A 26,173-nucleotide genomic window follows, 5' to 3' on the forward strand; every position below is an offset into this window, starting at 1 on the left:
GATAGTGAGAAGGATAGAAGAAAAATAAATAAATAAATAAACTAAAACCATTATCTTTCCGGTAGATTCACACACGTAACCTGCTTCGAAGGAGGAGGATAAGCATGTATCCAATATTTTCATTACTGTTCCATTTCTGAAGTGTAATAGTATATCTATATTTTATCGGTGGTTACAAATCAACGCATATAATCAATTTCAATTCTGCAGTTCCCTTGAAAGGATTAAATTGTCCCTCAGAAAGCGAGAGACTCATCTTGAACACAATTCATTTCTTCATGTACATTTTTTGAATTAAATGTAGAATATTCGTGCACCTGAAATGCCTAGAGCTTCTGCTGTATCATTCTTAGAAAAGAAGTTGAAATTAAAAAGCAGGGCAGAAGTGCTACAAAGATACACATGCTGTTTTGAAGGAAGAAAGAAAACGTTGATTCTTAGATATATCTGTGAGATATGTAATTCATGAAGTAATCTTTGTTCTGTTTGTGTTACATTTACCGTATTGTGTGCTCTCTGTTAATTATTGTACGTATAGTAAAGATTAATTGCTCTAAAATAGCGCTTACAATCAACAATCCTGGAACACCATATCTGGTACTTATTCATTAATATCTAGTAGAGGATAGGTTTTGGTCGTTGTCTTTGCGGATCAATGTGGAGGTTTCAACGCCTACGTTTAAATTCAATGCCTATTTGACAGCAGTTGAAGGTGACGGAGCCGAGTCCTCCAGAGTATTCTTCGTGTCATTATATATTTTTGTTGTTTCCATATTCTTCTACACCAAATATTTTTTCGATGTTGGGTGTTCAAAATTTATATATTAAAAAAAAATATATTTGGTCTAGGAATTAATTCGTGCGGGTGGACAAGAGATGGCGCAACGAACGGAGCGTCCCACAGTTCCGTGTATCCACACATGTGTTGCAAACCCCTGTCATCGCGTATCGTTCGTAGTATAGGGCAGTGGATTAAAGCGTCAACAACACCAGTTTGTAGTTAAGTGAACATGGCGCAATTTGTGCCTGATAAAGTGTTTTTGCGGGGTGTCCTGCTGCATTACTTTAACATGCAGAAAAGTGCGACTGAAAGTTATCGTATTTTGGTGGAAGTGTATGGTGACCATGCTCTAGCTGAGCGAACGTGTCAGAAGTGGTTTGCACGGTTTAGAAGTGGTGATTTCGGCTTGGCAGACCAAGAGCAAGCTGGACAGCCAAAAAAATTTCAAGACGAAGAATTGACAGCATTGCTCGAGCAGGATTCGTGTCAAACGCAGGAACAACTTGCAGCAGCATTAGGCGTTGATCAAACAACAGTCTCCAAACGCTTGAAAGCCATGGGAATGATTCAAAAGATGTCACATTGGGTTCCACATGAATTGAAAGACAGAGACGTTGAAAGACGAAAAACCATTTGCGAATTGCTGCTTCAACGACAGAGCAGAAAGGGGTTTCTGCATCGAATTATTACGGGTGATGAGAAGTGGATCCATTACGAGAACCCTAAACGAAAAAAGGCCTGGGTGAAACCAGGTGAACCAGGTCCATCACAACCAAAACGAGATATTCACTGTGCAAAGGTTATGGTGTGCATATGGTGGGATATGAAAGGTGTGGTGTACTATGAGCTGCTGCAACCGGGTGAAACTATGAATGGAGAACGTTATCGACGACAATTAGTGCGTTTGAAGCAAGCTCTGGCCAGAACACGACCAGAATGGGAGAACAGACATGATAAACTTATTGTTCAATATGATAACGCTCGCCCACATGTCGCAAAACCGGTCAAAACCTATTTAGAAAATGTCGGATGGGAAGTTTTACCCCACCCGCCGTATTCACCAGACGTTGTTCCTTCGGACTACTACTTGTTCGATTGCATGAACAACGATTTGATTGGACAGCGGTTTACTTCTTCAGAAGATATCGAAACATGGGTCTCTGACTGGATCGCTTCCAAGGATGAGGACTTCTTTCGCCACGGAATCCGTACATTGCCTGACAGATGGGCGAAAGTGGTGGCTAGCGATGGACAATATTTTTCTTAAGGTATTTATGTATTTTGTGTTTGTACTACAGCTTCAATGTGTGCGTACCAACCGCACGAATTAATTCCTAGACCAAATATATAATATATTAGAAAAACATTTTCATTTGAATTCAAGACCAATTGTTACCTTCAGCTATTGTTTATTGATCCAGGCAGAAATCCAAAGTTGTCGATTATTGCCAACTGAACAAACCAAAAAGGGGCCGCGGTGGCTCAGTGGTAGAGCGTTCACCTCTGGTGCTTGGGGTCCCGGGTTCGATCCCAGCACCCGCCAAGTGAACTTTGTGGTGGACAAACACCGTGTGCGTGGGTTTTCTCGGGGTTCTCCCGTTTCCTCCCACTTTCTTCATTCCACCATTTCATTCATTTCTCATAATCACCGTCTCCTTTAGCCTAAGCGGCATAACCGTGGGACGTAAAACTAAAAGATTTCATTCCATTTTTTTGAACAAACCAAAGATGAAACAGGTAGTGCTATCTGTCAATTATTCCGAAAATTTATCTATTTGATCTTGTAATATTTTTTTTTTCTCCTGGAAATAGAACCAGAATACTTCCGAAAATTTGGAAGTTCAGAAGTCATTAAACAGAAAGCTTCTGAACACAGAATATCTATAGACACGTAGCTTCTGAGACTGAGTAGATCATCATTTAATGTTGAAAGAAGTGAACGAAAAAAAGAAAATTACATGAATCAGAAGTTCGGTTGTTTTTCTTTTTCTGTTCAACCATATTGACTGTTGTGCTAAAAGTTATAACGGAAGAACGATTTCTTCTCTTGTTCTCTGCGTGGCTAGAGAGTCAGACACTCACTCTGAAGAGGAATGTCTATAGAAGTTGTATATGAATAAAGAGAAAGAGGTCTTGTTTGTTTTTTTTTTCTTTTTTTCTTTCTTTTTTTTCTTTTTTTTTGTTTTTTTTTTTTGTTTTTAAGCATTCATTATTTTAAACTAATGTTAAAACTGTATGTTTCCCGCACTCTTAAAATGAAATGAATTTGTTATCTTTCCTACTTTCTTTTGATTTATCTAAAGGACTTCTTTAACCCTTTTAGGATTTTTGGTAACTTTTGTTACCATGGCGTAGTATCGTCTTTGACCGCTTATTTAGGTTCTATAACAGGTATTTAAGCCGGGTTTCTTTTTATTAAAGTCAAGGATGGACCAAAGAACACCCCAGATGCGTTTTGGAATCGGATGGTCAACTTGGCGGCGCCAAGTGGGGCCGGAGCGAGGTGACTTTTTTATAGTTTTTCTTAAGGTAAATTTCAAAAACTTTTCACGCCTTCAATTTTTACGATATCGTATTGGAACACTGCATACTGATTGTGTGTGCGTTTGGATATTTCTCGAATTTTTCTGACATTCCTACATGAAACCGGAGCCGGGCCCGAGGGACTGATTTTTTCAGAAAAATTTCTGGTTTTTCCCGATTTTTTCGGTTCAGGTATAAGATACGGACATGTGAGTGGTACCGTTAGAAAGGGCTGATTATACTGAAGAAAATAACGTTTGAACTATGACTCTAGGCCAAACAGTAATGACGCAGTATATTTTTATACGTATACATATATATATATATGAGAGAGAGAAAGACAAAGAAAGAAAAAGAAAGAAAGAGAGCCTAAATGCAGACTTTCAACAATTTTTTCCGCTGTTTTTAAGATACACGATTAAAATTTTGCACACATATTATGTACATAACTTAAAAAAAAAAAAAAAAAATCCCTACGTGAACCCAGACCTGGGCCAGAGGGGTACAAAAATTTCGAAAAAAAATTTTTGGGGAAAAATTGTTTTTTCTTTTCTTTTTCGATTTTCCTATTTCTGGTGTACAATACGGACAAGCGAGTGGTACCGCTGGAAAGTATGATCTATCCTGAAGAAACGATTTATGAACCATGATCCTACGATAAATAGTAAGGAAGCAGTAGCTGTTTGAGTGAAAGTCTAAAATCTACCTCAAAAAGTGGAAATCCTAAAAGGGTTAGGAGCCTGCCTTACTAAAAATAATGCAAAATTTACTATTTTTCTTTTGCTTGTTTATTCATAAGTGAAAGAAAATAATGAAATGCAACTTACCACAACCATAGATAATGTTATTCTGCAACAGAAAATATGAACCGGAAGAATTGTCAGTGTTTCCATCCATAGAAATTAGTGTTGGCAGAATAACATTTCCCGCAAAATCTAAGTTATGGCAGCGACTAGAGGAACGAACTCAATTACATTTGATTACGTGTCACGTTATTTTGTATCCTGTGAACTACTTTTAAATAGCATTATTATTTAATTTTAATAACTGTATGTTAAAACTATTTTGTTTATTACAAACTAAATACAATTATTATTTAAGAAGTAGTTCACAGGACTCCAAGACAACATGATACGTAATCAAATGCAGTTGAGTTCGTTCCTCTAGTCGCTGCCTTAATTCAGATTTTGGGGGAATTGTTATTCTAGCAACACTGTGTAATTTCTGAGTGCAAGAGGTTTATGGTACATTGCATTCAACTATATGTGACCGTCTTTGAGTTCATCAACAATGGCAAGATACTTGTAACATTAAAATAGATAAATATATGAAGTTAATGGAGAAATGTAATATATAATATCTAAGGAAGGACTAATAATTATGTTTTATTATTCAGTTTGCTGTTGCATGACATTAAATATGAAATCATTATAACTAAAACGTTGTAATTTTCTTTCCAGATATGGCCAGTTCTTTCGAATGCGTGTACAAAATATCAGGCAGATCTCCGAGTAATGGAAAGGTGTTGCCGATGTCTTCGATTCGCAGTTCGTTGTGTTGGCAAACAATCTGCACATCTTTTGGAACCTCTTGTCAAACAAGTAAGAAAAAAAAGGGTTTGATATATAATTTGTGTTGAGGGAAGTTAAAAAATGCTGGTGCTAAGGTACGGTATAGAATATGCGTATAAATATCAGACAATACAATAGAGTGTACTTTATAAGCTTTTTAGCTGAATGGTATATCAAATATGAAGAGAAAGAAGTAGAGGGAAGAGAAAAAATAAAGAACATAAAAAGTAGATGGAAAATGTCCATTTGAGCGCCGAATTGGAGCACAGTCACGTAATAGTACGAGGGTCATCCAGAAAATAAAGACCGTTGTACAAAATGAAAAATACATATTTATTGAAAAAAAAATGTTACATAACTGAAGCTTTCTTCACTTCTGTAAATAAACACCACCTTCCTCTAAACATTTGTCGTGTGTGTTCATGAGCTTCAGAATTCCATTATTATACCCTTCTGCCACTAGTTCTTTTGGTGGATTTCATGCCAAAAGGCACTACGATCAATGCAATTCGTTATTGTGACACTTGAGAAGAAAACTACAGGGAGCCATCCAAAACAGAAGACTAGAAATGCTTTCTAGAGGAATTGTGCTTCTTCACGACAATGCCCGCCCTGACACTGTTGCTGTAACTGAAGAATTGCTGGATCAATTCGGATGGGAAATTTTTTTATCATCCACCCTATAGTCTGGACCTTGCTCCTAGCGTTTCCACCTTTTCCCTAAGTTGAAAGAGTTTCTGGGCGGTAAATTGTTGGAAGTGCTGAAGAGTTGGAGAATGCAGTGACTACGTGGCTTAATGAACTGGCAGCAGAAGCTCGTGAACAGATAAGAAAAATGTTTAAATGAAGGTGGTTTTTTTTTTTTTTTTTTTTATTTATTAAATATTATGATTTCCATTTTGTATAACTAAACGGTCTTGATTTTCTGGATGACCCTCGTATTACCAAGTTGTAAGTGAAGAAAGTTTGTTGAAGGAATATCAGAATAATGGAATGGGTTTGTTGGAAAGAGTACAGGAAGGGGAAATAATAATAATAATAATGTACATCTAGGTTTTATAGATATACAGTTGATTTAACAGATATCGGAAACAACGTACAAAATCTGGAGCAGCCGATTCAATTTAAAAGTCCTGATTTTAATTTAAACGTGTTGAATTTATTGTATTTTAGTATGTTTACAGTGTAGAAGGTATTTTACACTATCATATACGAAACTGTGCTTGCTTAAGGGCACTATATTCTATTGTATGTATTCCAAAATAATAACTCTTCTTATTTTGCAAGAAAACTTTTAATTTTTGTTTGACAGCAAACTTATCTAACATCAGTGTAAAATTGTTTGTGCAGTATTTTTAGGAACGTCGGATTATCACACTTTTATCACGTACACGCCAAATTTAGGGTTAAAGCATGATACAATTTATTTAGGGTTAAAGCATGATACAATTTATTTAGGGTTAAATCATGATACAATTTATTTAGGGTTAAAGCATGATACAATTTATTTAGGGTTAAAGCATGATACAATTTATTTAGGGTTAAATCATGATACAATTTATTTAGGGTTAAAGCATAATACAATTTATTTAGGGTTAAAGCATGATACAATTTATTTAGGGTTAAATCATGATACAATTTATTTAGGGTTAAAGCATGATACAATTTATTTAGGGTTAAAGCATGATACAATTTATTTAGGGTTAAATCATGATACAATTTATTTAGGGTTAAAGCATGATACAATTTATTTAGGGTTAAATCATGATACAATTTATTTAGGGTTAAAGCATAATACAATTTATTTAGGGTTAAAGCATGATACAATTTATTTAGGGTTAAATCATGATACAATTTATTTAGGGTTAAAGCATGATACAATTTATTTAGGGTTAAAGCATGATACAATTTATTTAGGGTTAAATCATGATACAATTTATTTAGGGTTAAAGCATGATACAATTTATTTAGGGTTAAATCATGATACAATTTATTTAGGGTTAAAGCATAATACAATTTATTTAGGGTTAAAGCATAATACAATTTATTTAGGGTTAAAGCATGATACAATTTATTTAGGGTTAAAGCATGATACAATTTATTTAGGGTTAAAGCATGATACAATTTATTTAGGGTTAAATCATGATACAATTTATTTAGGGTTAAAGCATGATACAATTTATTTAGGGTTAAAGCATGATACAATTTATTTAGGGTTAAAGCATGATACAATTTATTTAGGGTTAAAGCATGATACAATTTATTTAGGGTTAAAGCATGATACAATTTATTTAGGGTTAAATCATGATACAATTTATTTAGAGTTAAAGCATAATACAATTTATTTAGGGTTAAAGCATGATACAATTTATTTAGGGTTAAAGCATGATACAATTTATTTAGGGTTAAATCATGATACAATTTATTTAGGGTTAAAGCATGATACAATTTATTTAGGGTTAAAGCATGATACAATTTATTTAGGGTTAAATCATGATACAATTTATTTAGGGTTAAATCATGATAAAATTTATTTAGGGTTAAAGCATAATACAATTTATTTAGGGTTAAAGCATGATACAATTTATTTAGGGTTAAATCATGATACAATTTATTTAGGGTTAAATCATGATACAATTTATTTAGGGTTAAAGCATGATACAATTTATTTAGGGTTAAAGCATGATACAATTTATTTAGGGTTAAATCATGATACAATTTATTTAGGGTTAAAGCATAATACAATTTATTTAGGGTTAAAGCATGATACAATTTATTTAGGGTTAAAGCATGATACAATTTATTTAGAGTTAAAGCATGATACAATTTATTTAGGGTTAAATCATGATACAATTTATTTAGGATTAAAGCATGATACAATTTATTTTCTTTACATAATAAAGCGATACGATAATACTGTTAGCAATATATATATATATAATACTAGCTGTAAAATTGTAGCAATTGCTTCACTGTGTGAAAATTTTTGTGTTCAGTTGAGTTGATTTTAAGTTCAGTGTCCCTTTCAGCAGTGAGGCTATATGAGACGTGGACCTACTGATTAACATGGAATCTGAACCACATGAGCTCCCGCCGGGAATCGAACACGGGTCTTCCACGCCATAGGCGCGTACGCTTTCCGCTTAGCCACGAATGGGCTTGAAAATTGTTGTGTTCTTCTATATGTGTTTTATTTTTGCACAATGCGCTACATTGTATACAAGTGATAAAAACAAGTGGCATCTAAGCATGAGCCCTAGTGTGCATCATTTAGTGCAAGGAGCCACTTCGGCCTTAGCATCCTGCATTAATTTACAAAAGGCCATGGTTTATAGCAATTTGCTTCAGTTGTTTCTTTCTTTTCTTTTTTTTTTTCTTATTTTTAAACACACTAATAAAGCTGGTTATAAATACTAGATAAGATTTGGCCCTTCTGGTAACCTACTCATTCTACTTCATTTGCCGTTCGTCTCTAAAAATGTAGAGGGGCCGCGGGGGCTCAGTGGTAGAGCGTTTACCTCTGGTGCATGGGGTTCGTCCTTCGATCCCTGCTCGCCCCGAGTGAGCTTTGTGCTGGACAAACACTGTGTGCTTGCGTTTTCTCGGGGTTCACTCGTTTCCTTTCGCTTTCTGCATTTCACCATTTCATTTATTTCTCATCTTCACCGTCTCCTTTAGCCTGTGAGACGTAAAACTGAAAGATTTCATTTAATTTTTTCAAAGATATAGAGCTTATACGTGCAATTAAACGCTGTTGCGGCAAAATATTGACAAACGAAATTTTCGTACACAAGACCTGTCAAATGCACAGACAAAATTATCTTTCTTTTCTTTTAAAGCAGTAGGACATGATAACCAGTAGACATGGAAATTAAATCCGATGTTTTGTGAATTCAGCTGGACTAAACTTACGCCCGTCAAATTTTTATGCACACACACACACTCAAACTGAGATAAACACACAAAATATAATCAGTTAACACATGCTTGGCAACTGAGACATTTAGTATCACCGTGATGTGAAGAGGTTTTCATTTAAAGCTGCTTTTAATCTCTGATAAACAACAAACCTACCTACGACGTATCATCAGTATAAAATAAAATAAAATAAATAAATAAAGTGAATTGTTTCTATACGTATGTTTAGGAACGTCGGACGCTTTGGACAAATATGTGAGTGGCGGCTCTGAAATTCAAACGTGTATCAAAAAATGGTGAGTTTTCGATTTATTGAAAAACGTGCATAGATAAATATCTGAAACTGGACCATGTTTGACACATGGTATCACACTAACATCGACAATGACATTGGCATAGGACCCACGCATTCCAATTTGACACCAAATAGTCCATGCCCTTTGCAAGGAAATGTTGCTCCAAGTTCCCTAACTAGGTAACCGTACCCTATTGTGCCTCTTCCAGTGTATCGATACGCCGCCCAGGTATTTTTTAAAGGTCCCATCAAATGATACGCGGGAGGGTCTAAATCAGGGCTATACGGAGGATAGTCAAGAATTTCCCACTTGAAACTCATGTGTTCGGGCCCGTTGATCTATATGTAGATGCGTTATCGTGTAGTAACAACCCCACCTCACCTCTCGTAGTGCCCCCTTTCGTTTCTGATATATGGCTGCTTTCAGCCTGTCCATAGTTCCTTAATAATGTTCGTACATTTTGCCAGAAATTCAACATAAATAACACCCTGGTGACCCCAAGACACACTAGGAATTGCTTTCTTAGCAGATGTTGTGATCTTGAATTTCTTGGTCGGCGGTGACGACGGATGTTTCCACGTCGTGCTCTGACGTTTTGATTCAGGTGTCTGTATGGATATTGAGGTTTCATCGCCCGTTATGATGCTATGAAAGAGTGAATTTTTTTCGTGGGCATAATGGGTGAGATGGGTCAGGGAAATGCCCATTCGGAGGTGTTTTTTTTCTCCCTCATTTATATGTTTTGGCACCTTTTCCGTGAACCTGCTCCAATTCTCGATGAATGTCAGATGGTTTCTGTCGCCTGGCCCATTAAAAACGAATAAACCGCGCATTTCCTCTTTGGAGTAATGTTCAAGTCGATGTGTCACCTTTAAGTTGCTCTAAGTGCCAGACGGGTTAAATAGAAGGCAGTAATTGCCGTCAGACTTCCCTCAGTTTTGTATCTGCAACAACAACAAACAAAACAAAACGAACAAACAAACAAAAAAAAAAGGTTTTAGAAACATATTTATTTTATTTTTTGATATACATTCGTAAGAAAGAAAGAAAGAAAGAGAGAAATAAGTATAGCAAATTGCTATAAACCGTGTTCTTTTATGTACGAGGAGTGATCAGAAAGTAAGGTTACAAACCCTGCAGTGAAACGTGTGTATATTATGTCTGTTCTTTTATGTACGAGGATGATCAGAAAGTAAGGTTACAAACCCTGCAGTGAAACGTGTGTATATTATGTCTGTTCTTTTATGTACGAGGAGTGATTAGAAAGTAAGGTTACAAACCCTGCAGTGAAACATGTGTATATTATGTCTGTTCTTTTATGTACGAGGAGTGATCAGAAAGTAAGGTTACAAAGCTTGCAGTGAAACATGTGTATATTATGTCATACAACCAATACAGCCAACAGATAGTACATACATTAGGATAATTGTCGACAGTCTCCATATCGGTTGAGGCACTTGTCGCATCGTGGGATGGGTTTGAAGATTAAAAATCCTGTCTTTCCGTTTTCAGCCAGTTGTCACGAAGTGTTTCACCTCCTCGTGTGAAAGGAAGCCACGATCTCCTAGGTGCTCCGTCAAGTGCAGGAACAAGTGAAAGTCGCTTGGAGCGAGGTCCAGTCTGTAGGGAGTATGGTCGATGATGATGCCGGGCTGGGTTGGCCACTGCTGCAAACTTTCGACACCATTCCGCGACATGCTGACGAGACATTACAGTCTGTCCGTAAACCTCTGCCAGCAGCCGGTAAATTTCAGTCGCGGTTACATGTTTCGTTCACAGAAACCGAATAACTGGTGACTTCTTCGCGAGACTAATTTTCCAAACGAGTCGCCATCTGTGTTCACCTACAACTATCGCGGTAGGTGGCGGGTGACTGCCAATTCCATGTAGTAAAATTAACGCACACTTCTCATTCCTCTATAAGAGACGGAAGTTCAGAAATATCGGCCGTATAACCTTAGTTTCTAATTCTTCCTCGTATTAATGCAGGGTGCTAAGGCTGAAGTGGCTCCTTGTACTAAATGCTGTACACTAGGGCTACATGCTCAGAGTCCACTTATTTTTGTCACTTGTATAAAATTTAGCACATTATGCACTAACAAAACATAACAATTTTCACGCACTAAATCAAATGTACCTATTAACAATTCCTATCCACACTTAATACATTGTTTTTTCTTTTTAATTTTTATCTAATTATTCTGTTTTTAATTTCCTTTTAAATTTGTACCAAGAATTAGTTCACAATATACTTCTCAATATTGACGAAAGAAAAGAAAGTTCGTGTAAATACGATGACATAGTAGACGATTTTCAAGTTGTTTAATTTGTATACAGACATCAAGAGTTCATTTAAAGATGTGAATTGGCAGTTGGAGAATTAATTCACTTTGTATTACAATTTCCTAAACCATTATTAAATTTGAATGTGAATGTACTGTTTATCATTTTCAGATCGTAACCTTGTACCAATTGTATCAACATAGTTGCTTTCTGTATTTGGGGAGCATTCTAGTTGATGAATATGCCTCGGAACCTGGATGTGTGGAAGGGCTACTAGGCATGTTACAAGCGTTTATTGGTCCAACGTTTAAAATTCTGGAGGAACCCAACGGCCTGAGGAATCATCCGGATACTGTAGATGATCTTTTCCGTCTATGCGCAAGGTAGGTTTGACGTATAAAATTTCCTTCATTTTTCAGTGCAACGTTTTGGATACTGCTTATTAAATTTCTTAACTGAAAAATAATTCTTGTTATTTTATACAAGTTATACTTTAAAATGTACAGGAGGTGAGATTGAACTTGGCATTCTCCAGTTCAATTTGTCATTCAGGAATGGCAAGTAAATTCAATTTGTGAAGTCTCAAAACGAAAGGAAGAAATACTATTCTAGGTAACATCGTATTCACAACCAAAATCACTGTGCAGTGTTAACCATATATGAAATTACTTTTTGAAATATTTTATATAAATTTGCATGTTTGTTCGTTTGTTCCACACAAAATCTACACGTTGGCTTGGTATTCTCGGGGGTTTAGATTTCTTTGATGCGTATCATAAGTAGAAAGGAAGGGGTTCAAAAGGGAGGAGGAGGCTTAAACGTAAAATACGATTGTTTTATAAATATTCATCTTGAGTTCCAGGCTGTAGGTCAGACGAGGTTTTGCGAAATGTCCCTTAAGAGCCTGACTTACAAAAAATAATACAAAATTTACCAGTTTTCTTTTGCTTGTTTATTCATAAGTGAAAGGAGGTAATGAAATAAAACTTACCACAATCATAGATAATGTTATTCTAAAACAGAAACTGAACCTGAAGAATTTTCAGTGTTGCCTCCATAGAAATTACAATGTTGTCAGAATAACATTTCTTCAAAAAATTTAAGTTAAGGCAGCGATTAGAGGAACGAACTCAACTGCATTTGAGTACGTATCATGTTGTCTTGGTATTCTGTGAACTACTTTTTAAATAATAATATTATTTAATTTTAATAACTGTATGTTAAAACTATTTTGGTTATTACAAACTAAATACAACTATTATTTAAAAAGTAGTTCACAGGATTCCAAGACAACATGATACGTAATCAAATACAGTTGAGTTCGTTCCTCTAGTCGTAGATTTTGGGGAAGTTTTTATTCTGGCAACAGTGTAATTTCTATGGATGCAACACCGTGTGCGTGGATTTTCTCGGGGTTCTCCCGTTTCCTCGCAATTTCTTCATTCCACCATTTCATTCATTACTCATCATCACCGTCTCCTTTAGCCTAACCGGCATAACCGTGGGACGTAAAACTCAAAGATTTCATTTCATTTTTTCTATGGATGCAATACTGAAAATTCTTGAGATTCATAGTTTCTGTTGTAGAGTAACTATCTATGATTGTGGTGAGTTGCATTTCATTATCTCCTTTCACTTATGAATAAACAAGCGAAAGAAAAATGGTAAATTTTGTGTTATTTTTAGTAAGTCAGGCTCTTAAGGAAGGAAGGGGAGGAGGATTGAATATTTTCTGGGACTTACCAGAGTTCAAAAACTATTAAGCATAGAACGTTGAAGTTTTGTATAAATATTCTCCTTGGGTTCCGGGCTTGTAGGTAAGACGGAATTTCGTGATATCTATTCTAAAGCCGTAAAAGCATCTTGATTATTTTCTCCTATTTCCGATACAGTTAAATATTGAAGCTTTCCTAGTTAATAAGACTGCAAAGTTTACGAAACCCAGTCACTAGTCGGGGAAAGAAGGGTCTGAATATTTCTAGCTGTTCTCCAAATCACCGATACTATTAAGTGTTGAACTTGGAACTTTTGTTGGAATCTTCTCCATGGACTGGCAGTAAAACAGAGTTTTACGAATGAAAAGAGATCTTGAAAATATTAATTGCTGTTCATGACATCTCTGAAATAATTGGGAATAGAAAATTGAAATTTTGTACAAATGTTTTCCGTAAATCTAGAATTTTATGAAATGCACTCCAAGAGGGGGAAGGTCTGTTGAATGTAATTTTCGTCGTTCATCAGTTCTTCCAAAACTTTTAAAAATAGGAACTTGAATTTCCGTAAAAACGTTCTTGTACTCCAAGATAAGTACAACAACAAATTTTACGAAATGTGATTCCTGCTAGGAAGGGAGGCTAAAGTTATTTTCGCCGTTTATCAGTTCTCCGGAACAGTTCGATGTAGGAAATTGAAGTTTGTTCAAATGTTCTTAAACCTTAGGCTGGAAATAAGACAAAATTTGCAAATTACAGTCTTTACATGGAAGAGAGGGAAAAGAAATCGGAATTCTTTTCGCTAATCAATAGATCTACGAAAGTACTGCTCGTAGAAACTTGAAATTCTATTCATACAAACGTTGTCAGTGAACACTGGGCCAATGATAAGTCTGAGCTTTACGAAATGCGTCTCCTACTGGAGAAAAGGAGGCATTAAACTTTTTCTTCGACCTTTACCGAAACTCGTGGGTGTATGTATAACGATACGATCGTAATGATGTAATAATAATATCAATCTGTACCTGTTTTAGGTACATGATCAGAGGCGCAATAATTGAACAGAAATATGTATATTGAAAAAGAAAAGGTTTGTTGATTAGTTGTTAATGAGGTTGTCAAGAAGGTATGATGGTCATGAAGATAGATAGTTGATGACACGAGGATAAATATTCGACAAATATTTTGTGATGTAGTGGATACTTATAGTCATCTTTCAGAATAAAAGAAGTGTAAGCTTTTAATATCTTATAAAAGGTCTTGCTGCTATTATTATTTAATAATACAGATATAGATATATACATTATCGTTACATATGAACGTGAAATTTTGTACAAATATTATCTTTGAACTCTTTGATGTTGAGAATAACACAGTTTTAAGCAGAGGTATTGGTTTGCTCCATGCTTCTCAATCAGGGGTCAAGGTTCGAATTCAGTGTCTGATCCTCCTGAGTCAAGATGTTCTATTTTAAGTTCCTCAACGTAAATGTAACCACAAGTATAAACTCTGGTCCACTTCTTTTTCTTTTCTCTGTTCGCATGGAAATTTAATCATGGCAGTTTACATTTCACTCTCTCCTTCCATATTGCTTTGCATCTGCTTTTTGATTTATCACATCCTGTTTCTTTACATTGGCGGGCAATGCCAACCATCTCTTGACAATAATGTTGATGTTAATTTTTCAATACCCAAATCGGAAGAACGCAAGTCCTAGTTCAACAGGGTTCATACACTACCTGGAAATCTGAGGGAAATTGATTTTGGAAGAAAAAATCCTGGATAATTTAGGGAAATCGATCATATCTAGTAAAAAGCCTGGAAATATCTGGGAAATTGAGTTCAGTATTTTTTTTATATTTTGAATGTATTCAAGTATGGAACAAAAGTATTTACTTATTAATTCCCTTAGTAGGCTTCTCAACTTAATATTTTTTCCCTTTTAACTGATCCGGTACAGTATTCATAAATAACCTTTGTTGATATAATGGGCGCACTAGTAACCTTTCCACTTTTTCTGAAAGCGATACTCACCTATAGAAGCAGTTCTTTAGAATTTCATCCTTGCAACCTCAGAATTGACTCCTACTCTTTCTAAGACAATGAAGTATTTCGTAGATGTTGCCAAATTCTTGCTACTACCTTTTCTTCAAAAATTTCCTATTTAACTTTTGTGCTATATTCGGTGTATTAGGATTTTGTGCAGGTTCATAAAATCCTATTATTTTTCCTATACTGAGAAATGACTCGTGAAAATTAAGCAGCGAACTTCAAACAGCTAGACTATTCTGTCCTTCAAAGCCAAAAAGTCGTATTTACAGTTTTGGCCAGAATTGAGTTAGTGATGTCAGCTAGGTCATATCAACGTAATACATAATCTGAAAAAGAGAGAACTCTGAATCTGCAAAATAGCGGAGCTATATGATATAAATTGTTTATCTGATATAGACGTTGTACCATAAGATACTGGATTATTAGTAAACAGTAAAATAACGATTTACTCAAAAGCAGATTTTCTGTAGATACGACTTTTGGCTTTGGAGGGCAGAATCGTCTAACTGTTTTAAGTTCGCTGCTTAATTTTCATCTCTTTGCAGGTATGTTAACTTTGAATTATAGAGATGTCTGGCCAAAGATCAGTGTTTAATCGTTAGTGGTTAGATCCAGCATTACATCCTGAGTGGACGCCTTGGTTGAAGGAGGTTAAAGTGGATGTGCATAGTGCATTTTGCGGGGACGCTCGAAAAGTTTTTCATTGAGTAATATGGGAGTACAGGCAATTAGAAGCCATGCAAAAGGACCAACACACAGGCAAAGACTGGAGAGTAACAGTATAGTAAAAAATCAAAGAAGTGTTGTGGATATGTTTAAGTCAGTTCAAAAGCAAGAGGAGCAACCATCACAGAAGTCAACAGAAGAATTAAAACAACCATCTGTAAAAGGCTTCGTTGAAAAAGATGAAGTGACGTCTGCAGAAATATTGTGGGCAATGAGACTTATAGTGAACAGAAAATCTCACAATTCCTGTAAAAAATATAATATACTGTTTAAAAAGATGTTCCCAGATAGTGTAATTGCACATAATTTTAGCATGGGCCCTTTGAAGTGTGGTTATATAATTTGTTACGGCCTCGCACCATACTTTAGAAAAATGAAATGAAAGCTTTAAGTTTTACGTCCCACGGTTATGCCGGTTAGGCTAAAGGAGACTGTGATAATGAGAGATGAGTGAAATGGTGGAATGAAGAAAGTGGGAGGAAACGGGAGGACCCCGAGAAAACCCACGAGCACGGTGTTTGTCCACCACAAAGTCCACACGGCGCGAGCTGGGATCGAACCAGGGACCCCAAGCACCGGAGGTGAACGCTCTACCACTGAGCCACCGCGCCCCCCTCACCATACTTTAGAGACAGTGTTGTGGATGCAGTAAACGGGTGTCAGGACATTATAGTGTGTTTTGATGAAGCGTTAAATATGGTAGTCCAAAAGGGGCAGATGGACATTCATGTGAGGTTTTCGAACGATACAAAGGAGGAAGTTTTTACGAGATATCTTACCATGCTACAGCTGAAGTTCTCTTATCTAACAAGGAACGAACACGAACGTGTCATCCGGACATCCGAATCAAACCTAGTCCATTCGATAAATATAACAAAGATATGTTCATGCACAAAAAATTAGGTGCCATGGGCAATGAAGAAAGTCCCTGGGACCCATTAACCCTGTTAGTATAAAGAAAATCGTAGACTCGCAGTGAAATAGCTATTGCATCAACACTGTTCATTGGAAAGTAATGGTTTATAGTTTATTCTCTTGAACATAAAACAAGGTTTCCAGAGATGCTATTGGTTCCCATAACGTAGTTGAACAGGGAAAATTGGGAGAATGTCTTGAAAATTCCCTCCAGAAATCCCTCCCATCAACTTTGGCCCCCCTCTAAAGTGGCTGCGGGTAAAATCACACAATCCAAATTTATCTCCAAAAATACTATAGGGGATAAGAAATGTATGTACCAAATTCTGTACTGAGAGACGGAATAAATATGAGGGAAAATCTTGTGTACCAATACACGCTTTCTCCTCATACCTATTCTCCCAATTTTCCCTGTTCAGGTACGTTATAGGCCCCAATACATAGCATCTCTGGAAAGCTTGTTTCATGTTGAAGAGAATGAACTATAAACTATTACCTTCCAATGAACAGTGTTGATGCAATAGACATTTCACTGAGTCTACAATTTTCTTTATACTAACAGGGTTAATGGGCCTCAGGGACTTATTCTGTTGTCCATGGCACCTAATTTTTTGTGCATGAACATATTTTTGTTATATTTATCGAATGGATTAGGTTTGATTCGGATGTCCGGATAACACGTTCATGTCTGTTCCTTGTAAGTTTAAGGAAGGACTTACAAAAGTGCCTCTGAAGAAGATTCTGCAAGTCAGTATGAACGGACCTATGAACTGGAAGTTTTTGTCAAATCTAAAAGAAAAAATTGAGACTGATTCTATAGATCCACAGTTATTAGATTTAGGATCATGTAATCTTCATGTGGCTCATGGGGCATTCCAAACAGGTCATGTAGCTATAAAATGTAATATTAATAGTTTTTCAAAGGGGCTTTATTATTTGTTTTAAGATAGTCCTGCGCGGCGAGAAGACTACGTTGCATCCTCTGGGACTTCAACATTTCCCGCAAAATTTTGTCAGGTACGCTGGGTAGAAAATGCGCAGTGCGCAGAAAGGATATTGGAAGTATTTCCCCACGTAAACAAGTACTTGAATTTAGCCAACATTCCTAGCAGTGTACCAGTGAAACATGTCAAGGAAGGAGTTTACGATTTGTTAATGCCAGCAAAATTGGCGTTCTTCAAGACCTTGTAAACAGAACTAGGGGAATTTTTAAAAGCATTTCAGTCCTCCAAACCTATGGTACCGTTCTTGTACCTGTACAACACACTTACCAACCTTGTTAGAAGCTTGATGAGGCGATGTGTTAAAGCAGATGTTATTGAAAAGTGTGAATCAGTCAAGAAATTGATTTCATTGGATTTTGAAAATAAAGACGTTTTGTTGAGATACAAAGATGTAGACGTGAGATTTGGGTGAAGAAAAGCATTAGGTAAATGTGGAGCTTCTGATCGGCAGAAAGCGAACTTTTCTTTGCAATATCAACGGTTTCTAGTGGCAACAATCAAAAAGATCTTGGAGCGCAGCCCTTTAAAAAGTATCCCCTTGTTCGTGCCGCGTTATCTCTTGATCCAGAAGTTATTTTGAAGGCGCCATCTTTGGCTCAAGAGCAAATGAAAACATGTATTCAGATCCTTCATTCCAGTTATCGGTTGTCAACAAATGTTGCAGAGAGAGCAGTTGCTCAGTATATGACTTTGTGTAGGTTGACAAAAGAGGAGTACCGGGGAGTCTTGAAAACTTTTGTGAAACTAAAGATGATCTGCACAAATTCTGGGCAAAGTCTGCTTAAGAAAGACAAGAAATTTACTGATTTGTGGGCTGTATTCAAAATTGTTCTTATATTATCATATGGAAACGCAACAGTTGAATCCGGTTTTTCAATCAACAAGAGCCTGTAGGTTGAAAATTGGCAGGAGAATTCAATTGTAGCACTGAGACAAGTACATGATGGCATTCAATATGCGCGTGGCATTAGCAGTATTCAGATCTCACAGGAATTAGGTAAAGCAGCTAAAGGATCTCGGACAAGATATGAAATGGCATTGGAAACAAAACGCTGTGCAGTAAAGTGAATCAATCAGAAATCAAATGAAAAAGCGGAAGCTAAAAGAATTAAGTGACTTGAGGGAAAAATAAGAAAGCTCATAGTCTGGAAGCTGAAGAAATAAATTTTAAAAAATCAGTAAGATTTTGCAGGACTTGTAGAATAAAACTACTTTTGTATAAGAACATTATATATTACGTTGTTTATTCTAAAACTAAAAATTGTTAATGACAGTAAGACAGTAGAATTGTGAATTTTGTTATAATAAAACTGCGTAGATAGGTGAATGGCATGAACGATCGCAAATGTATACCGTGATGATTATCTATGTTCTAAAGTTTTGGATATTTTAAATTTTATTTATTTTAATTATTTATTTTCTTGTTATTCAATATTTAATTGCAATCGTTCATTGGGGAGAAGGGTGGCCATTCTTAAATATATAAATATATTATTCTTAAAATTTATGTGTTCTCTTACTGTTAGTTTCTTCCACTAGACCTAGAAATTGCAAAATTAATACCGTTGGAAAACCTGGAAAGTTCAGGGAAATTGAGTTCAATATTTTTGTATGAACCCTGTTCAACGTTTATGTGACAACTAGTGTATTGCAAGAGCCCCTCAATTTAGATGATACTTGGTATATACATTACGCATTAAAAATAATTAGTAACATGTCCCAGTGTATTTTGAAATTCCGCTGTTATCCGTTTTCGATAACAATTCACCAGGGTGTCCACCCACCGGGAAATAGCCGGGAATTTCGTGAACCGGGAATAAGCCGGAATTTCTCCAAAGAACCGGGAAACACAACGATAATAGCTGAAGAAGGGAGAAAGTTAAAAACGCAAAAAAATAGATATATCTGTTCAAAAAATAGATATATCAGATCCAAACAATCTTCTTCCTGCTAAAGATGTGGACATAGGCTTTGCAACTAGGAATGCGATGCGTGAACTCAAGGAAATAACGGATCTAGACAAGCTAACACTGCGACGAACGTGCAGAGAAGCTATCGCAGCGATGATTAGTAAAGTAATGGATAGGTCACCATTGAAATACAAACTTACTCGAGCTATTTCGTGTCTTGATCCTGTGCTTATTGGTCACAACCTGACACTAGCGGAGAAGCGTTTGACATTATCTTTGGACGAGATGGTAGCTAAACGATGGTTTACGGGAAGCAAATCAAATACAATTATGGAACAATATCGGAAGGTATTTTCGTCACCTGAATCTATTAATCAGTGTAAAACGTTTAAAAGAAAGGAGAAGCGTCTGGATGCATTTTATGTTGAACTTTTTAGCGTATTCAGTGAAGACAGTGTACGAGAACTCAATGATTTTATACAATGTATTTTGATACTGTCACACAGAAATGCATCAGTAGAGAGAGAGAGAGGATTTTCTGTGAATTCTGAATGCATTTTTGAGAATCAAACAGGAGAGTCTTATTGCCATGAGACAAGTGTATGATGGTGTGAGTGCATTAGGTGGATTAGAGTCAATTAAAATCAGCAAAGATATGATACAGCTGCCAGAAATGCACATGCTCGGTATACTGAACACTTGAAGAAAAAGGCGAAGGATTTGAGTGAAAAGATGGAAAGAGAGAGAAAACGTGTAACACGAAAAAGACTGGAATTGGAAGCTGAAAAGGCAAAGGTAATTGCTGAGGAAAAAAAAAAAGAAGCTGCTCTTCTGCAAGAAAAAATCAATGCACTTATCGGGAAGTAATGAAAACAGGTAAGAAAATATAATTTCTTTCGATAGCATAATTTTATATTGTTCGGGTGGGAACTAAATAATAACCTTTTCGCCTCTTTCGCAAAATATTTGTCTTTTAGTGCCCGTTATAACCGAGAATTTATCTAGTAAAACCGGGAATTAACCGGGAATTTCAAAACGCTTTGAGAGTGGACACCTTGTTCACATTATCAGGGTAAAATTCCTGAACCGTTTTAAATGTATTTCGGGAGATAGATAGAACTTGGGTCGAGATGGGTTGTTACCATTTCACTTTCAATGTATCCCAAAGACGGAAAGAGAGTTCAAATATATTTTTAAAATATTTTCCGTAAAATTTCTTCTGTCGTATTGCATAAACGACACAGTTTTACTATGAATCAGATTGTTGAATTTTCGGTAAACTCTCTTCCACCTTCTGAGTATAGGAATATAGGTTTTCCAAAGTTAAGGATGGTTATTATAAGAAGATACAAATTAGATAAAACTATTAAGATAACTGCTCATTGATGTTTTTCGTTTCGTTTCTGCTACTACTTCTTCGCGTCTTAATGACGAATTTTAAATACAAATTCTGTAACTGAACCATATTATAATTTACATAAACTTTTTTCTTTCTTCTTGAGCTCCTTCGCGGCTAAGCGGTTAGCGTACGCGCCTTTGGCGTAGGAGACCTGGGTTCGATTCCCGGCGGGCGGTCATGTGGTTCGGCTTCCACGTTAATCAGTAGGTCCACGTCTTATATAGCCTCGCTGCTGAAAGGGACATTAAATTCAAAATCATAATCATTTTTTTTCTTCTTCAGTGAATCGTTATCGCTTCTTAGTGGTTTCGAATTTTTGCACCTAAGTAATTAGGTGACATATTATGATAATATTTATGTTTTATGAAGTTTCTAATTGAAGTATTAAATAAAAATAACTTTGTGGGATGTTTATTGAAATTTGTGCATTGTGTTTCTATAAAATCATCCCATATTCTATTTAGATTACCTTTGTCTGTTTTCAGCAAGGGATGCTTTAGAATGAATCGTAAGTATTTCTTTCAATCTGTGATTTGGATTTATGCAAGATTTCTATATATTTAATTTATGTATGGACTCTTTTCTAGTTGTTTTAGACTTTACCGCTATTTTAGACTCTCTTGCATCGTTGAAAATTCAACATTTTTTGATTCATGGTAAGAATTCAATCCGGATCTCCTGCATGTCGTGCCGGTGCACATGCGCTAGCCATAAGCAAACTAAGTAGAGTCCTGATTAGCGCACCGGCACGATAAGCGGGAGACCTAGTTCAATTCACGGCCCAGTCGTTTATTTTTCACTCTTCAATTAGTTGGATTGGAATTTAGCATCCCTTTCAGCACCGAGGCTATATAAGACCTAGACTTTCAGTGTAAGTTAGAATCCGAACCATCGTTATGCGTTCAAATTTTTCAAAGCTTTTCCACCGAGAATCGAACCCGGCACTCGAGTGCACCAAAGACGCGCACAGTAGTCACTGGGTCAGCGGGGAGGACTTTTACTCTTCGAATTTCAAATCACTACATTTGGCAACCTCGCTTTCTTACTGAAAACTTCTTTCCTGAAAGCAAAATATAGGAAACGATAGGAAGATAACAAAATAATGCAACTTCATATTTTTATTTATTCTGTTCCTTAAAAATATGCTTTATTATAGATTTTGCTACATCTATGAGGTAATATTAAAGCCACGGCAGCGTAGTCGGTAAATTGTTTGTGTGCCAACTTTGTGGCGCGGGTTCGATCCCGGTGGGAGCGGGAAATTATTCTCGTTCTACCCTTTACTTCCACATACAACACTTGGACCTTCATGACCTTCCCCAAAACGGGAGTGACCTTCACTTTTACTTTTTATGAGGTAGTATTGTGTTGTCTACGCCGAAGATTCAGATATATTTGACTCGAAGTCATCGATGTATTCATAGAGGCATGTGACCAACCCTATAGAAAACCCTAGAATTTAGATTCAGTTTTCAGTTTCTTGCGAATAAAATTTCTTTATTATTCCGATAGAATTTATTATGGTGATCGCATGGAGTCGTGAAGCTTGACCTAGATTTACCAATTTCAGCACCCAATACAACGTGAGAGTGCATCCCAGTCGTCAAACCCTATCCATGTAATTTTGCCAGTATCGTCTTTCGCGTTATACAGAGAACATCTTCCGAAGCTACAGTGTTGTCGGATTGCCGCTAAGTTTCGTCTTGTTTATTTTTGTTGTTGTTATATATTTTGGCTGTTATTATTGTTACCGAATGATTGTTAGTGTTCGTGTTATAATTCTTTAAGTGTTGTTTTTATGTCACTCGTTTACCATATCTTCTGAGTTTTGGTAACATTGTTGGTGTACTTCTGTTGTTTATAGTTTTCTCAAATGTGCGTTCGGAAGGCAGCTTTACGAATTTACCGAATTCTTCCGATGCATTACACGTGAGGCAAAAACGTTCCATGATTGATGTAGAGCCCAGGCTTCACGAGTCCTCGCAGTCACTATAGAATACGAAAGATAAAATTGAGGAAGACAATCTCAAGATTTTCCAGAGTTTTAAAAGTCGATGACTGGTTTCGGTTGTTTCTCTTTCTTTCGTTTTTTTCTTTTTCTTTTTGTTTAGTTTAACGTCCCACGGTTATGCATCGACACTACTAAGGGAGTCAGTGATAATGAAATGTGTTAAAATGGTGGAATAACGGAGGTGGGAGAACCCCGAGAAAACCCACGCAGCTTACTCGTCTTCGAATGGGGTGGAGGGCGGTGGCTTAGTGATTGAGCGTTCACCTCTAGTGTCTGGGGTCATTGGTTCGTTCCTAGCTCGCGCCAAGTGAGCTTTATTGCGGACAAACACCGTGTGCATATGTTTTCTCGGGGTTCTCCCGTTTTCTCCTACTTCATTAATTCCACCATTTCATTCATTTATTATCATCACCGTCTCCTTTAGCCTAGCGGGCATACACGTGGGACGTAAAACTTAAAAGATGTCATTTCATTTTTCGAATGGAAGACTTGGGTTCAATTCCTAGCGAGAGTTTATGTGCTTCGGATCCTACGTTAAGCGGCAGGTCCACCTCTCATATAGTCGTGGTGTTGAAAGATACTTTAAACTCAAATCCTATCCTATCCTAAAATCCACGCACCAGGTGTTTAGTTTGTCCACCACAAATCCCTCTTGCAGGGAGCTGGGATTCCAATAACCCATCGCTCCAGGTAGTGTTAATCAGATTTCATAAAATACAGCGAGCATATTTTATAACATTTGATGAGTATAACGGAAAGCAGAATGTTTCCGTAACTTTTAACACAACACATGAAGCTCATCCGAACCGATAAAAGTAGTATAGACAAGTTGTTAATGGATTGGTATGCTTTCTCACAGGGCTATTTGGGCTCTTTTTCGGAATTTTTTCAGTGTGGTGTTTCCGTAGACATTAGAGTGAGGGTCTCGTTAATCTGCACATTGGCACTCCATTCTGAAGAACTTTTTGAGTTCCTGTATGGTTAAGCCAAGAAGGGAAGTTAGAAGAAGCACCAGTAAGCAACTGCGATCTTATTCTCATCCGCACCTTTACAGTCATCTTAAATATATTGTCTTATATTTTCATAAGGGGAGCACGGTGGCTCAGTGTTAAAGCGCTTACCTCTGATGTGTGGGGGTCCCTGGTTCGATCTGGCCAAGTAAGTTCGTGAACATTGTGTTCGGGGTTTTTCTCGGGATATTCCCGTTTTCTCCCACATTTTTATTCCACCAATTCTATTATTATTCACTTGTCTAAATCATCCGTCTCCCTTAGCCCAAAGGGAATAATCGTGGGACGTTAAACTCAAAAGATTTCATTTGATTTCAAATTCACACAAGGGTGAATAGTAATAACAAAAGTTAAAACCCTGACCTGTGCATCCGAACAACAGTCCAATCGCGGACGTTTCAGTGATAAATTTTCTCCATCGTCGGTGTGTATTGTTTTTAAAAGTGATTACAACGTTGCTCGAAGAAATAAATTTTTAATGAATTTTCTTTGTAGTAATTATGGGATAGTCCAGCATTGCTCTTAAGTTTCCTAAATTTTGAAAACTAGGAAATCCGAAGAAAGGCGTAATGTACCAGGGTGTCTATCAGTCACGAATGTCACGAAAAAGCCATGAAATCAGAAAACGGTCATGAAAGCCACGAAAAAGTCACGAAATTTAGCTTTTGGGTCACGATTTTTTTTAACTGTGCAAATGTAAATACAGATCGGAAAATTTTGTTCTATAAAACGTCAAAATTCACCATCAAAAATGTCTATGACCGGCTTTAGACGCTACCAAATCGCAAGGAAAGTATGTTTCTATAACATGGATGAAAATTCGGCCTAATTCGCAGCCAAATTCGCTCTTGAAAATGTTAGGAAATCTTATGATTTGTTAAAGAAAAGGTCACGAAAAAGTCACGAAATTTCATTTTGGAATTTTAGTAGACATCCTGTGTACTCAGTTGGACTATTCTGGGGCTTTTTGGTTAAGTAATTTCTGATAAACAAGCAACTATAACGATTTGAAAATTCCAAATTGTCATTTTTCTTAAGGAAATTCTAAAAGAAGCATAAGGTGCAGTTTATTGCATTTTACTATAAATTCCTGCTTCACTTTTGAGAATGCTCAACTCTGATAGATATTTTGTATATTTATATCTTTTGGTTTGTTCTTCTTTGGAGGTTTTGGAGTCGTGTGTAAGTGACAATGTTCTCTTTCTTTTGCAGGTTTTTACAGAGAGCACCCATTCCTTTCCTTCAGTGTCCTGCATTGAAATCGATCATTCAGTGTGCTCTCATGGCATCTACTTTAGATCACAGAGATGCTAATGTGTCTGTCATGAAATTCTTCTACGACCTTATTCATACTGGGCGATCGCATGAGGTAATTCTTTCAGTAGTTTAATTATTGTAAGATATTATTTATATTGTAATGTGGCCGCCACGTTAGCCCGGATGGTCCTGATTCTACTGTATAAGTTATGTTCTTTAGTATAATCGTGTTTGTACGGTGATTTATTGTACCAATGTTTATTAAGGTTTCCCTATTCCAAATTTAATTTTGGCACTTCATGTAAATGTGGAAAATTTCAAAAACAGTCCCTTATTGCATGTTAAATGCTGTTATCCACAGATTGCTGGTTAATGGGGTCATGAAAGAACAGGGTGTCTATCGGTCACAAATGTCACGAAATTTAGCTTTTGGGTCACGATTTTTTTTAACTGTACAGTCCGCAGCAAAAAAACCTGCAACATGAGCATGTAAGTTTATTGTGAAACGACGAAGTCTTTTGCTCCAAAATAAGTGTGTAGTTGAGGACGCCGAGGTTTCTTCTGGCGTGATTCGTGCCACTTAGCGTTATGTTGATTCCTTGCTCTGTTAGGCGTAGTTTCGCAATAAACTTACATGCTCATGTTGCAGGTTTTTTTGGTGCGGACTGTACAAATGCAAGTACAGATTGGAAAACTTTGTTCTGTGAAACGTCAGAATTCACCACCAAAAAGTGTCGATGGCCGGCTCTAGACGCTACCAAATTGCAAGCAAAATACGTTTCTATCGCATGGATGAAAATTCGGC

The 26,173-nt window shown here is 36.5% G+C and overlaps 1 protein-coding gene across 2 annotated transcripts in view; it reads left to right on the plus strand.

The window, feature by feature from the left end:
- Tnpo-SR (transportin 3) overlaps positions 1 to 26,173 on the plus strand; it is a 151,474-nt gene that overhangs the window by 102,864 nt on the left and 22,437 nt on the right. For both annotated transcript variants that reach the window (XM_081758167.1, XM_081758168.1), the window contains 3 exons: positions 4,765 to 4,905; positions 11,544 to 11,755; positions 25,324 to 25,480. In XM_081758167.1, the coding sequence (XP_081614293.1) occupies positions 4,765 to 4,905; positions 11,544 to 11,755; positions 25,324 to 25,480 (510 nt within the window). The remainder of the gene's footprint in view (positions 1 to 4,764; positions 4,906 to 11,543; positions 11,756 to 25,323; positions 25,481 to 26,173) is intronic.

Source organism: Thermobia domestica, chromosome 5 (assembly GCF_964235325.1).
Source record: "Thermobia domestica chromosome 5, izTheDome1.hap1.1, whole genome shotgun sequence".
NCBI classification, from domain to species: Eukaryota; Metazoa; Arthropoda; class Insecta; order Zygentoma; family Lepismatidae; genus Thermobia; species Thermobia domestica.